General features: G+C 53.5%; 2 protein-coding genes across 2 annotated transcripts; one reads left to right on the forward strand and one right to left on the reverse strand.

Moving 5' to 3' along the window:
• Nucleotides 1-4,493: 4,493 nt before the first annotated feature.
• LOC136499534 (BTB/POZ and MATH domain-containing protein 2-like) lies at nucleotides 4,494-5,430 on the reverse strand. The gene is made up of 3 exons (XM_066495152.1): nucleotides 5,195-5,430; nucleotides 4,967-5,084; nucleotides 4,494-4,913 (listed from the first exon to the last, which is right to left on the reverse strand). The coding sequence occupies exons 1-3, from the start codon at nucleotides 5,428-5,430 to the stop codon at nucleotides 4,494-4,496; spliced, it is 774 nt and encodes a 257-aa protein (XP_066351249.1).
• A 352-nt stretch (nucleotides 5,431-5,782) lies between these two features.
• LOC136499536 (BTB/POZ and MATH domain-containing protein 2-like) lies at nucleotides 5,783-6,778 on the forward strand. Its single transcript, XM_066495153.1, has one exon. The coding sequence runs from the start codon at nucleotides 5,783-5,785 to the stop codon at nucleotides 6,776-6,778; it is 996 nt and encodes a 331-aa protein (XP_066351250.1).
• The last annotated feature ends 6,478 nt before the right edge of the window (nucleotides 6,779-13,256 follow it).

Raw genomic sequence — 13,256 nt, forward strand, 5'->3', positions numbered from 1 at the left:
CTTGGGATATGGTATTTCTAGGGTTAGGTTTAACCCGAATCGAATCACCTCCTTCTTAATTCTATCCCAAATCCTAGATCTACGCCTTAACCTGGCTCTGATACCAATGATAGATATAGTGGATCACCTAGACATAGATCTAGCTAGTACAACCTTACATATAGGATAAAAACTTCCTAGAACATGATCGAGAGAGAGAGAGGAAGGAAGGTGAGATGTTACCGACCATCCGTAAGCTTGGAGGAAGAGCTCGACGTAGCCATGGTGAAGGTGATACGGTCTGGGTCAGCGGTGTTGTGGTGACGGTGTTGAGGTCAGCCGCAGTGCAGTGGTGGCATAGAGACGACGGTGAAGACGACAGTGGAGCTTCCCGTCGTTGGCTACGGCCCTCATTAGATCGGATTGGGTTTGTTGGTGGATGTGACGGCTCACGGTGAACCTCGTACTGAGAGCCACCGGCCCCCCCACCTCTCTTTGTAGCGTTGGGCTGAGCTGGAGAGATCAAACACTAACAGGTCGGCCTTGAACACGGTGAACCTGATCGTGGCACTGTCGCTGGTGACGACCTCTCTGTGTACCATCAGCAGCCTGCCGGTAGACATGAGCAGGTATCGCATGGCCGACGGAGCCTTGCGGCGTCTCATCGGAGTGTCTCTAGCGACCTTGATGACGATCTTGGCCCAGGACATCTTCGGCTCTACGGTGTGGCTGCCCACGTTGAGGGGCATGGTGAAGAGGTCGCCGGTGTCCTTGACGGCGTACACCTTGCCGTCGTAGAATGCGACGTCCTTGAAACCCCTCCACGCGTCGTAAGCGCTCATCACCCAGGAATCTGAGTACGGACGGCACATCGCGATCTTGTTGAGCCGACCGTCGCCGACCATGGCGGCGACGAGCTGGCCCGGGCAGATGGCTAACTTGCGCACGGCCGTGTCCTTGGGAGCTCGCTGGTCGTCCGTGATGCTGCGCCACGCTAGCCATTCGCCGACTCGGACGATGAAGCGGACGCTGGACAGTCCTGGGAGCCGCATGATCGTGTCCCCAGAGAAGGGGTACACGAGAAGATACCCATCGCCGCCGCCGCCTAAGAGGAGGCAGTCGCCGCAGGAGCCGTGGTACCACGCGGCGTCAGGGAAGCGGAGCGCCACGGAGCCCAAGTAGCTGAAGAAGGTGCCGTCCGGGAGCACGAGCCACGGCAGCGGCTGCCGGGGCTGGTGTCCCGCTGCGGCGTGCCATGTCTTGCAGACGGCGGCGAAGCGGACGCGGTCGACGTGGGACGGGAGGCGGCGTAGGACCACGGCTGCTATCTTAGGCAGGAGGAGGTCAAACCACCACGGCGACGACGTCGACGGCGACAGTTCCACGTCTGTGCCATGGCCACGTGTGATGCAGAGACTTTACTCCTATCTCGTGTCAAATCCGTACTCTTCTACAGTTGTAACTCTTTGCTTTGTTTTTGTCTTGCATTACATTTGGGGAAATTGGAAAGCACACCGCCGCGCAGGAGTAGTAGAAGAAAGGGAGACCTGGTTTGGATCATGATTGTACTTTACCTGGGCCGTCGATGGGAAGCATCCCCAATCCAAAGTCATTGTTGACCGTACGAGTCCCCACTCCAGTGACTTTCCTTTTAAAAAAATAACTCAATTCCGTAATTTTCTATCTTTTAGAAAGGCACAATTTCTTCTATAGGAGTATGTAACATTTTGCGTGACCAAACTAATATTATCATAGTAACTTTCTATAACTTTTTAGACAGCTTTTTTACACAATTTTATAAACAAATTTATCACCAAAACTTTTTATTCTAACTTTTTTAATATAGTTTTAGTTGACATAATTTTATAGACAATTTTATCGTGACGACTTTTTAGCGTGATATTTTCCTTTTCTAATTGAAAGAGAGAGTTTTATATATTAACCTATATATGTTTCTTTCCTCTTTTTCATTTTTTTCATATTATAACCGACCATTTTTTCCATATATATATATATATATAATGGGGCGTGGCTAGCGCCCCGACGTCCGGACGTACATGAGCATCCGGGCACCCGCGCCGCCCGACTCCGTCCGCCTCACCCGTGCGCCACACCCACGATGTTGCGCTCGTCGCTCCTCGCGTCCGGATGGATGGCCGCGTAGCCCGCCCCGCCTCGCACGTGCACTCTGCCCCCCACCCCGTTGCACTCCGCTTCTTCCCGTGACCCTGTCCTCTCTCTCCGCGTGGGCAGGACCTGGGAGCCGGCCCACAACTCCTTGCGCCCCTGTTCGTCAGTCCCCAGCTCTGTTGCGCCCGAGTTGTGCACCCATCACTCACCGTGCCCCAATGAAACACTTGCAATATGAAACACTCGAATCCAAACATACGTCGAATACAGATGAAATATTTGAAACATACTGTTGCAACATATGTATCAAACATATTCAACATCTAGATAAAACACTTTGCAACATGTGTGTGAAACATATGCAACATCCAGATAAACACTTGCAACATGTGTGTGAAACATATGCACCATCCAGATAAAACACTTGCTACAACATACGTCTGAAACAGATGAAATATTTTTCAAAATGCTTGCAACATACCATTAAAAACACTGCAAAAGTATGCGATATGTGCAACATCCCGATCTACTTTTGCAACGTCCATGTGTAACAATTCAACATACCTCTGAAACATCAGAAACAATTGGAATATACATTTGCAACATAGGGGAAGGGAAAGGCTGGGGCCGATCGATTCTCGTCCTTAGGGTGGGATCTGGCGGCAAGAGACGGCACATGAGCACCACCAGCACCGGCCACGCTCACGGGTGCCCTTGGCTTGGCCGAGGAAGGCCTGAGGAGCCAGGGCACGTGTGGCCCAGCGGCCATGGCGGGGTCAGCGGCACGCCCGACGTCGGTGGGCAATGGACGAACGATGAGGGAGTGAGCGACGTAGGTGACTGGGACGTAGGTGAGCGGCGCAGGGAACGAGGGCGCGTGGCGCGGCCGTCTATGGGGGAAGGGCAGGGTGCGGCGCATCCTGACGAGTGTGGTGTGGGAGAAGAGGGGGCGGAAGGTCCGAACGGCCACACGTTGCTTTGGGACCGGGCTGATAAGCATGGAGTGGGGATTTGTTTCTTTTTTTTTTGCTTCTGAGAGAGATGGGGCCCACTCTCCTGTGGAGCCGCATCCGGATGGGAGTCACGGATGGACGCCCGTTCTGGATCATTATCGTATACTATGACATACTTTTTAGATTCAATAATTTTTCCACAACAAATTGTGTAAAATAATTGTGCTGATATCTCAGGGCTTTATATTATTTTATTTATTGTTCCAGGTGCTACTGTTACAATGGACTTGCATAGTGTTGCAAATAGATACTCAATTAGTGAGAAATTAGCATTAGTAATGTCATTAATAGTTATCGATGATGTGGACCTTTTATAAGGACATGCATAAACTTGTCCCTTTGATAGGTATATACTGCCTCCATCTCAGAATAAATTAATTTCTAGATTTGTTTTAAGTGAAACTTTTTTTATGTTTATCAAATTTATATAAAAAAAGTATAATTATTTGTAAAAACAAATCCTCATATTATGAAAATATAGTTTATGGTGTATGGAATGATACTAATTTGGTGTCATAAATCTTGGCACACTTTTTTTTTTAAATTGGGTCAAACTTAAAAATGTTTGCTTTCTCTTTTATGGCCAGACTGGTTCATTAAAAAAAAAAACCTACACAATGGTTGGTTGGTGCTTGTCCTGATCAGATTTGAGCTCAATTTATGGCAAATCTGTTCTGATAAATCTGTATAATTGATTGATTTTAGGAAGGACCTGCCGGTATTGTGCCAATAAGAACTGTTTTCTCACGCTTCAGAAGACGGTTCATCCGCAGACTTTCTCCATAAGCGTGCTTGAGATCTACTTGGGGAGTCTCAGGGACTTGTCGGCACCAAGGCAACCTCTCTTCAGGTCAAGTGGTCAACAGAATGTAACACGGCATGGTAAGACTATCAGTTCACCTGCAATTCCATTTTAACAAAAAGTTCACCGTAAGCCATGAAGAAAGATAATTTTCAGTATGGAAATTTTTATGTCCATTTAATTTGTATACTTTGGTAACCTCAGCATACTAGCAACAAAAAGTGGTTCAATGTAATTGACCAATGCACAACCTATTGCTAATTCACCAGACCCATGCATATATATCAGTGTGTTGCAACAGAGCCCAAAACCAGAAAGCGGATCAAGGCCAACTCAAGTCATCAGCTTGTGTTCAGATCAAATCTCAAATCTAGAAAGCATTTTCAAGGGAGGTCGGAGCTGTGAATTTGTGAAGTGACACAGAACACAAACTTAACACAATTGCCAATAGATAAAGATTAGCAGAGTGGATGATCATATCAGTTTCAGACTTTCATTTTTTTAATTTTTTCGGATTATAAGTTCACTAGACGAATATGCAATTTTGTTTCCCTGATACGATCCTACCATCATCCTTCTAATCCACGAGACATAAACTGAAGGCAAACATCTGTTAGCGCCTCGTAGTAGTGTCGATCAGCCAAGGCGAGCGTCAAGATGCCCTCGACGCTCCTGCACAAGATGCCCTCGCAAATCAGCTTCAGCCTCTCCATGCCGTACCGATCCGCCGCCCCGAGCAGATGCCGCACCATGTCCCTGTAGTCGTCTCCGTCGAGATCGCCGGGGATCCGCAGCGTGTCGGTGTAGACGAAGTGAAGCAGAGCTCTAAAGACCACCGGCTGCATGTCGTCGATGGCGATACGCTCCATGGCCTTCTCCTTCATCTGCCCGAAGAGCTCCGCCATGAACACCGGCGACCGCGCAGCCAGCACCACCCTGTGCGCGCGGAAAACCTCTCCCTGGACGGCGAGCGTGACGTCCGCGTGGTCCTGCTGGTTGAGCAGCAGGTCGCCCAGATGCTTGGCCAGGTCCGAGGGCGCACCCTGAACCGGCACAGAGCTACGGCCTCCGGCACCCGGGCCTCGTCGGCGACGCACTCGATCGTGAGCCGGTCGTCGCGCAGGTACGCCGACGCCTCGAGCTCGCTGCGCGGCATGAACCTGCGGGCGCCGCGCTTGCCCTTGCACTTGTTGTGGGGCACCGAGTAGTCGAACATGACGGGCACCGCCTCGCGGCGCACGGAGCGGGACAGCCCGGTGCCGCGGTCCACCAGGCGTAGCGCGCCCACGCCCTGGCGTTCTTGCTCGTGAGCTTGAGGAACGCCGATGCGTACGCGTGGTGCGGCGCCGAGAACCCGCCCGAGTAGAAGCGGACGGACCACCGGTAGCCGCCGACGGCGAACGAGCCCGACCGCACGTACTCGCCGCCGGCGAAGCCCTTGATGAGGCTGTACCCGACGATCTCGAACTGGTGCGTCCCGAGGACGGTGCACGGCGACGGCGACATTTGTGATTTTGTGATGGATCGGATGTTCAAATTTTGACGCGGCCGTGTGCGTATATAGATGACGACACCGCAATTTGAAGAAGTTTAATCGGCGATCATGGCAACCGAAGAGAACACTGAGTTTCTGGCTGAGGATTCCCATGTCTTGGTAACACGGCGCGTCCTCCTCGACTTCCAAACCACTGACCCCTCGTGTTCTTCACTCACCCATCGTGTTCTGGACTCTCCGATCCGCTCAAATTCATGCAACGACCACATTCACCTCTTCTTCTACACATACACACGCGGTGACCAGACCAAGTCCTTGGACGAACAACACGAGTGCACAGCATATCCACACCTTGGCGAAGAAATGGCTTTGCCAGCGAACACCAAGTCCACAACCACGACGGAGACCGTGCGCGGCGAGCACCGGTTCGACATCGACGGGTACATCGGCAAGCTCCGCGCTGGGCGCGTCCTCACCTCCGAAACCTTCGCCGTCGGCGGCCTAGACTGGGCCATCCGCTACCACCCCGCCGGCGCCGAGGTGGGCGACGAAGAGTACGTGTCCGTGTTCGTCAGGCTCGTGACGCCCAACGGCAGCGCGCGGGCGCTGTACGACCTCAGGCTGGTGGACCGCGCCACCGGGCTGCCGCGCTCGGTGCGCCGCCGCAGGGAGCCGGTGGAGTTCGAGGCGAGCAAGGCGAAGAAGCGCGAGAGGGGCTCCCTCTTGTTCATGACGTTGAGCGAGCTGGCGGCGTCGCCATACCTCCGCGACGACCGCCTCACCGTCGAGTGCGTCCTCGACGTCGTGCAGACGCTCCTCTCGGAGACCACGGCGTCTCCGGGAACAGCCGACCCGCCGCCGCCCGACCTGTCGAGGCACCTCGGCGCGCTGCTGCTGCGGACGCCGGTTGGGGTGGACGTGACCTTCACCGTCCAAGGAGAAGCGTTCCGCGCGCACCGTGTCGTGCTCGCGGCGCGGTCACCAGTTCTCAAGGCCGAGCTCTCCGGCTCGGCGCCGGCGAAGGAGGACGACGCTGCAAGAGAGGTGATAGCCGTCGACGGCATGGCGCCTCCGGTGTTCAAGACCCTGCTCCACTTCATCTACACGGACACGTTGCCCGATGATCTGCTGGGTGATCTCGGAAGGGAGGAGCACCAAGAGCTTGTGCGGGATCTCCTCGCGGGTGCGGATCGATACGGCATGGATAGGCTGAAGCAGATATGCGAGCTCATTCTTAATCTTAGGAAACCACTTGATGCGAAGATCGTGGCAGCTGCGCTAGATCCAAGTGGGCAGCACCGCCATTGCCAAGCTCTCGGAGTCGGAGAGGGCTGTGTTCAGTTCATGCCATCCGCTTGACTGGAAGGATGAGCGAACCATGCACGGTCAACCCTTGTTATGGTTTGGTCCAGTTATGTTCTGATGCTTGATGCTTGATGCTTGTCAATTATATGTTGTTTTTTTTAATTAATTAAAAGTATCGTTGGACTCATTCATTCTGATGCTTGCTGCTTGATTTTGTCACTGCTACCTTGTATGAACACACAGTAGGGAAATGCGATGCCGAAAAGGCTTCCTGCTGCGGTACTGTAGCCGCTAGAGGGGTAGGCACCGAACGGCTCACCAGCTGCACTGTAGTCACAGCAGGGGCAGGCGTCAAAGTCAGCCCTGCTGTGTTATCTAGCCATTGTAGCAGCATGACAGCTATACTAGGACTAGATGGATAGAATTACATATATAGTTTGCCACTGCAACTCAGTAAAGAGAGAGTTCAGATTTGCCATCTCCTATACAGAGCTCCGGCCAACGCTGGTGTCTCTACTGTGTGTGTATGCTCTGTTCTTCCTCCCTTCTTCTACCTCTGGCCATAGTGTGTGGTCGGACAACGATAGTCGTGGTCGGCAAGACTGGTGAGTGGCAACTCACCTGAGCCGGTGATCCTGTATGGGCCAATAAGAGATATCGGAGCCATAAAAGCGCCGTCGCCAGACTAACCGCTGGCGATGTCGGACGGTTTAGAGTTGGGCGACAGCAGTGGCACTGTTGTGGCTGCCCAGCCACGACAGGATGTCGTTGTTCGCACGGTGCGAGAGGTCAGCGGCACCAGTTGGCCGACGCTGACTCGCACCAACTATGGCGAGTGGTCGGTAACCATGAAGGTCAAGCTCAGAACCCGACGGCTCTGGAATGTTGTTGACAAGGGCATCAAAAATGAAGAAGGCGACATCTCAGCGTTGGAGGCTATCTTCGTTGTTGTACCGATGGAGTACAGGGAGCCGTTGGGGGCGAAGAGCTCTGTCAAGGAGGCGTGGGAGGCCATTGTGGCCATGCGCGTCGGTTTCGACCGCGCAAAGGAGGCGACGGCCCAGCTTCTGAAGCAGGAGTACGCCAATCTCAAGTTTAAGGATGGTGAATCGGTGGAGGACTTCTTCTTCCGCCTGCAGACGCCCATCAGCAAGCTGAAGAGCCACGGCGTCACCATCGACGAAGAGAAGGCAGTCTCCAAGTACCTCCACTCCATGCCGACAAAGTACATCTAGATCGCTCTCTCCATAGAGACGATGCTAGACTTGTCCACCCTCACCATTGAGGATGTGACAGGCCGTCCGCGGAAGGTAGACGAGCGCCTAGAGTAGGCAACAATAACAAAGGATAGCGGTAAACTGCTGCTGACAGAAGAGGAGTGGGCTGCTCGGAGAAACACCGGGGTAGCCTTCTCTAGCCGCGGTGGTGATGGCAAGCACCGCAGCAAGGCTTCTTCGGTAAAGAAGAAGTAGGTCGACCCCAATGCCTGTCGGCGCTGCGGGACGACGGGCCATTAGGCACGGGAGTGCCCAAATCGCAAGCAGGAGAAAAAGGCTGAGGCTCATCTAGCGCAAGCTGACGATGAGGCCACTATCCTGATGGCGATGTTTTGTGCACTGCACGACGTTGAAGCCGAGGAGAAGGAAGAGGTGACGGTGGTGGAAGGGCCTAGAAAGGTCCTGAAGGCTATTGACCTCGACGAACCGCGCACCCCAGTCCTCCTCGGACGAATGGGCGGTGAGCAAAAGCAGTGGTGGTATCTGGACTCCGGTGACAGCAACCACATAACGGGCTCCAAGGCAGCCTTCTCTGAGCTCGATGATGATGTTACCGGTACGGTGAAGTTTGGTGATGGCTCAAAGATGGCAATCCGAGGGTGCGGCACCATCATCTTCAGGTGCTAGAATGGGGAGCACCACACGCTAACGGATGTATATTACATCCCGCAGCTATGTTCAAGCATCGTCAGCATTGGCTAGCTGGATGATCACGGTAGTGAGGTACTGATCAAGGACGGCGTCCTTAGGATCAAGGACCGAGAGCAGCGACTTCTTGCCAAGGTAAAGATGTCCCAGAACTGGTTGTACCCGCTCGACTTGAAGGTGGAGCAGCCGGTGTGCCTGGTGGCATGACATACCGAGGAGCCGTGGCTGTGGCATGCCCGGTTCAGCCATCTCAGCTTCGATGCGCTTGGTCGGGTGGGGAAGATGGTCCGACGGCTCCCCCACATCGAGCATAGAGGCGAGCTGTGTGACAGCTGCCTGGCCAGGAAGCAGAGGAGGCTGCCATTCCCAAAGGCGGCCAAGTATCACATGACGGATGCTCTTGAGCTCGTCCACGGCGACCTCTGCGGGCCAATCGCGCCAGCCACAAATGGTGGTCGGCGGTACTTCTGCTCGTGGATGATTACAATCGCTATATGTGGCTGCAACTCCTAACGAGCAAGGACGAAGCGGCGGCGGTGATCAAGAAGTTCAAGATGTGCGTGGAGGCCGAGAGCGGCAAGGAGCTGCACGTGCTAAGGGCTGATCGTGGTGGTGAATTCACTTCGATGGAGTTTGCTGCATACTGCGCGGATCAGGGTGTGGTGTGACACCACACCGTGTCATACTCGCCACAACAAAATGGCGTGGTGGAGCGGTAGAACCAAACGGTGGTCGGCATGGCTCGATCCATGATGAAGGCCAAGGGCATGCCAGCAAGGTTCTGGGGTAAGGTGGTGACCACGGCAGTGTTCATCCTCAATCGCGCACCCATAAAGGCCCTGAAGAGCAAGACGCCGTTCGAAGCTTGGTATGGGCATAAGCCGAGCGTGTCCTTCCTCCGGACATTCGGCTACATCGGCCACGTCAGGAAGATGAAGCCGGTCCTCACCAAGCTAGAGGATAGGAGCACACCGATGGTGTTCCTAGGCTACGCGAAGGGTACCAAGGCGTACCGGCTCTACGACCCACGCGGAGACAAGGTGCTTGTCTCATGCGACGTCATGTTCGATGAGAAGGTGGCTTGGGACTAGAATAGTCCGAGCACGGGGGAAGCTGGTGGCTTCACCAACACCTTTGTCGTCGAGCACTTGGTTATCCACGGTGGTGAAGATGCTGGGGAAGAGGTGCTGAGCACTTCGGGAGGGATGCCGAGCACTCCAGCAACAGAGCCAAGCACTCCGAGAGGGATGCCGAGCACTCCGAGAGGGGTGCTGAGCACTCCAGGAGTGGAGCCGAGAGGTCTTGCAGTGGCGTCGACCACTCTAGGACGGGTGCCAAGCACTCCCATAGTAGAGCCAAGAGGTTTTGTGTAACAAACCAAAAATCACAGCTACAAATTTTTTCTTAAAACCCCATGTGATGATGAGTGACATTGTAGAAGCCAACCCCAAAGTGTTGCATTAGAAGCAACCCAACTAGACAATTTCATGAGCATGGCATGCCATTTGTTATCATGTTTATTTAAGTATTAACAAATGAAACATAGCATGCATTGTCAACTCAAATAAGTGATTTGGATTTTCATTTGTCTTATGTAATGTCTAAGCAACACCTTTAAAAGAAATACACCATAAAGTAATTAATACTCAATCAAAGAATAAATGCTTAAAGAGAAAACTAATTCTATCTTTGTATAACAAAACTCCACCTATTTTTGTTATACAAAATAGCTAAATAAAATTTCCTAAAACTCCAATAAATTAGGTGCACCAATTTGGAATTCAAATTCTAGACCCAAATTCGAATTCAAACAAAAGAGAAGAAATGAAAAACAAAATAGAAAAAGAAGAGAAAGGATGTAGGCCTCGCAAGCCGCCTCGGCCTGCTCGGCCCGCGCCAGCCAGCCAGCCCAACCGGCCTGCCAACCCTTCCTGTCTTCCCAGCGCGCGTGCAGCCCACGAGCCGGCCCAGCATGACGCCCACGCCCACGCACCCGTCTGCCTCGCTCATAGCCACTGCCCGCTGGACCCCGCATGTTAGCCACCCCGCCTACAGTGTCGTCTTCCTCACCCATGCCTCAACCACCTATGCGACCGTCGCCCGACAGCGGTGGCAGGGCGGGCCAGGGGTCACGCCCGAGGCATGGCCTTGTCCCCTTGACGCCGTTGGATGAGATGCACGCCTCCGATCCTCCTCAATCTCCACCCGTCGAATGTCGGGCTCCATGGCCGAGCTCGGCTATAAGAGCCCCCGATCCTGGTTGCCCTAGCTCTCATTCCATAGCCCTGCCACCACGTGGTGGCCAACCACTTCGCACCGAGAGTAGAAGGCCGAGGAGGAGTTCGAGAGAGGAGAACGGAGCCACTGCCGGGAGGAGGACCGGGAGCATGCTGGAGTTCGGAGCACTGTCGTGGATCAAGCCGGAGCGGACAACACTACATGGCACTGCTTCCGAAGCTACATGGTCGCCACTCGTCACTGCACCGCCATCCTCTCTTCCACAGCACCCACGGTGAGCCCCCGATTCTTCCCCTGCTCGCCGCTGGACCTTGCTACTCGGCCATGGCGCTCCATACCGTGAGCGCGTAGGCCAAGGCCATCCCTAGTCTTTAGGCACACAAGCACCGCACACTCACGCGCACGTCGCGACCATCCCCGAGCCCGTAGTGACCCACGCGCCTCGCCGTCGTCACCAGGTCACCATGGCCACCAGAAAGACCCTACCGGACACCTGGAAACCGGAAGTCCTACCCTGCGCTCTGGACGCCCTCACCGCATCCACATGGATCAGTAGGAGCCTACACTCCCCACTGTGACTCCTCTCTAAGGCCATAGCCCACACACCGACGCCGCCGACGTGATCGGAAGACCGCCGCCATGGCCAAAGCCACCGGAGGCCCTAGAGGACCCCTCGACCTGCCCAACATGCTCGCTGGAGCATTGTGACGCCCACGTGTGACACAGAACCGGCCAATGCCGCTGCACCCACGCCATCCCCGCACGCCGGTTGTGCTCGAGCCGCCGTTCACCATGACCAGTGACTTAGGAAACACCATCCGTCACCCTGACCCCACCATTGCAGTCGCCATGGCGCGAGGGGAAATGGCAATGGACTCAGTCCACCATGGACCCTGCTTTGGGTCCATGGACTGTGAACTTGGGGCCACCGTGAGCCGCGCTCACGCCCACAGCCAGGAAACGAAGCCCAGTAGAAGCCCAACTACGCCATGTGGCAGCGCCACAGCACGCCACGTGTCCGGGTCAGCCCGGCCCAGACCAGCCCAAATCTAGCCCTGTTCAGGCCCAGTTTGAACCCGGCCCGTTTTGACCATTGACCGGTCAATGTTGACCGTTGACCTAGCCCCACATGTCAGACGCTGACGTCATGCTGACGTCAGCTGGACCCCACCTATCAGCTTGGAACCGAGACGATGACGTCATGCTGACGCCATCATGCCACATGGACCAGTCACAGCGTGACACGAGTCAGCCCAGGATTAATTCAGCCTTTTTCCATTTTCAGAAATGATTTAAACTTCAGAAATTCATAACTAATTCATATGACCTCAGAAAAATACAAAACAAGGACCAAAACTCATCTAAAATCGAGCTCTACACAATGAACCCATGTTTGAGTGCATTTGGCTCTTTTGAATTTTCATTGCTTCTTTGTGCTATTCTATAGACGTCGCTAACGTGACTATAACATGATCTTTTGCAGACTCGGAGGAGAACCAGACGGACGAGGATCGTGAGTACCATGAGGAGTACGGAGATGACTACACTGAAGGTGCCACATCCCACCCAAATCTCGTAGCACCTATTACGCATGGCTAATATAGAACTGCTATTGCTTACTTTACTGATATAATCATATTATGTTAGGACTTGCATGGTAGTATGCTTACTTGATGGTCTTTTTCCTTGACGCAACCTTACCCCTGCATACCTTGCTATTAGGCTAGACACACACTTACTGCTATATTTCAATGCTTATACTTCTACTATGCTTATACTACAATAATGCGTGGTGGAAATTGGTGTTATCTAGATTACGGGGAGAGTGCTGCGTGTGTGACTTAGGTGTGTGGAGGGTGAGGATTGTGTCGACCAAGTTGGAGTATACAACGAGCCTAGGGCAAGTCTTGCCATGGGGTGCTACCTGGGCACCCCTAGAAATGGATACCTATGGTGGGTAAATGGTTTTGAGGTGGTCCTGGGTGTGAACCTATGATGGGAGGAGTCCGGGATGGAGGTGCTATGGTGGCACGGTAAATGAAAACCCTGATGGAGACATACTAGCTTGGTCAACCCTAAGGACTTACTAGTACTCAGATTCACTGAGAAGCCTTACGTACCACTCGCCCTATATGGTGCGGGACGGCTGGACTACTTGGTAGGATATTGCCACTACTGCTAGGTTGATAACGGATAGTGTAAGGAGGTACAGGGTGTGGAGGATTTCCCCCACACCCTTCTGAGACTTCATGGAGACCTTGTGGACCCGGCTCATGACTCACAGTTTTAGCCACCCTAGACTAGACTTGGGGTGTACCAGGGCTGAATGGTAGAGTGGCATTATCCTAGGATAGCAAGCGGTCGGAATC

The sequence above is a fragment of the Miscanthus floridulus genome, chromosome 13 (genome assembly GCF_019320115.1).
Source record: "Miscanthus floridulus cultivar M001 chromosome 13, ASM1932011v1, whole genome shotgun sequence".
Taxonomy (NCBI): domain Eukaryota; kingdom Viridiplantae; phylum Streptophyta; class Magnoliopsida; order Poales; family Poaceae; genus Miscanthus; species Miscanthus floridulus.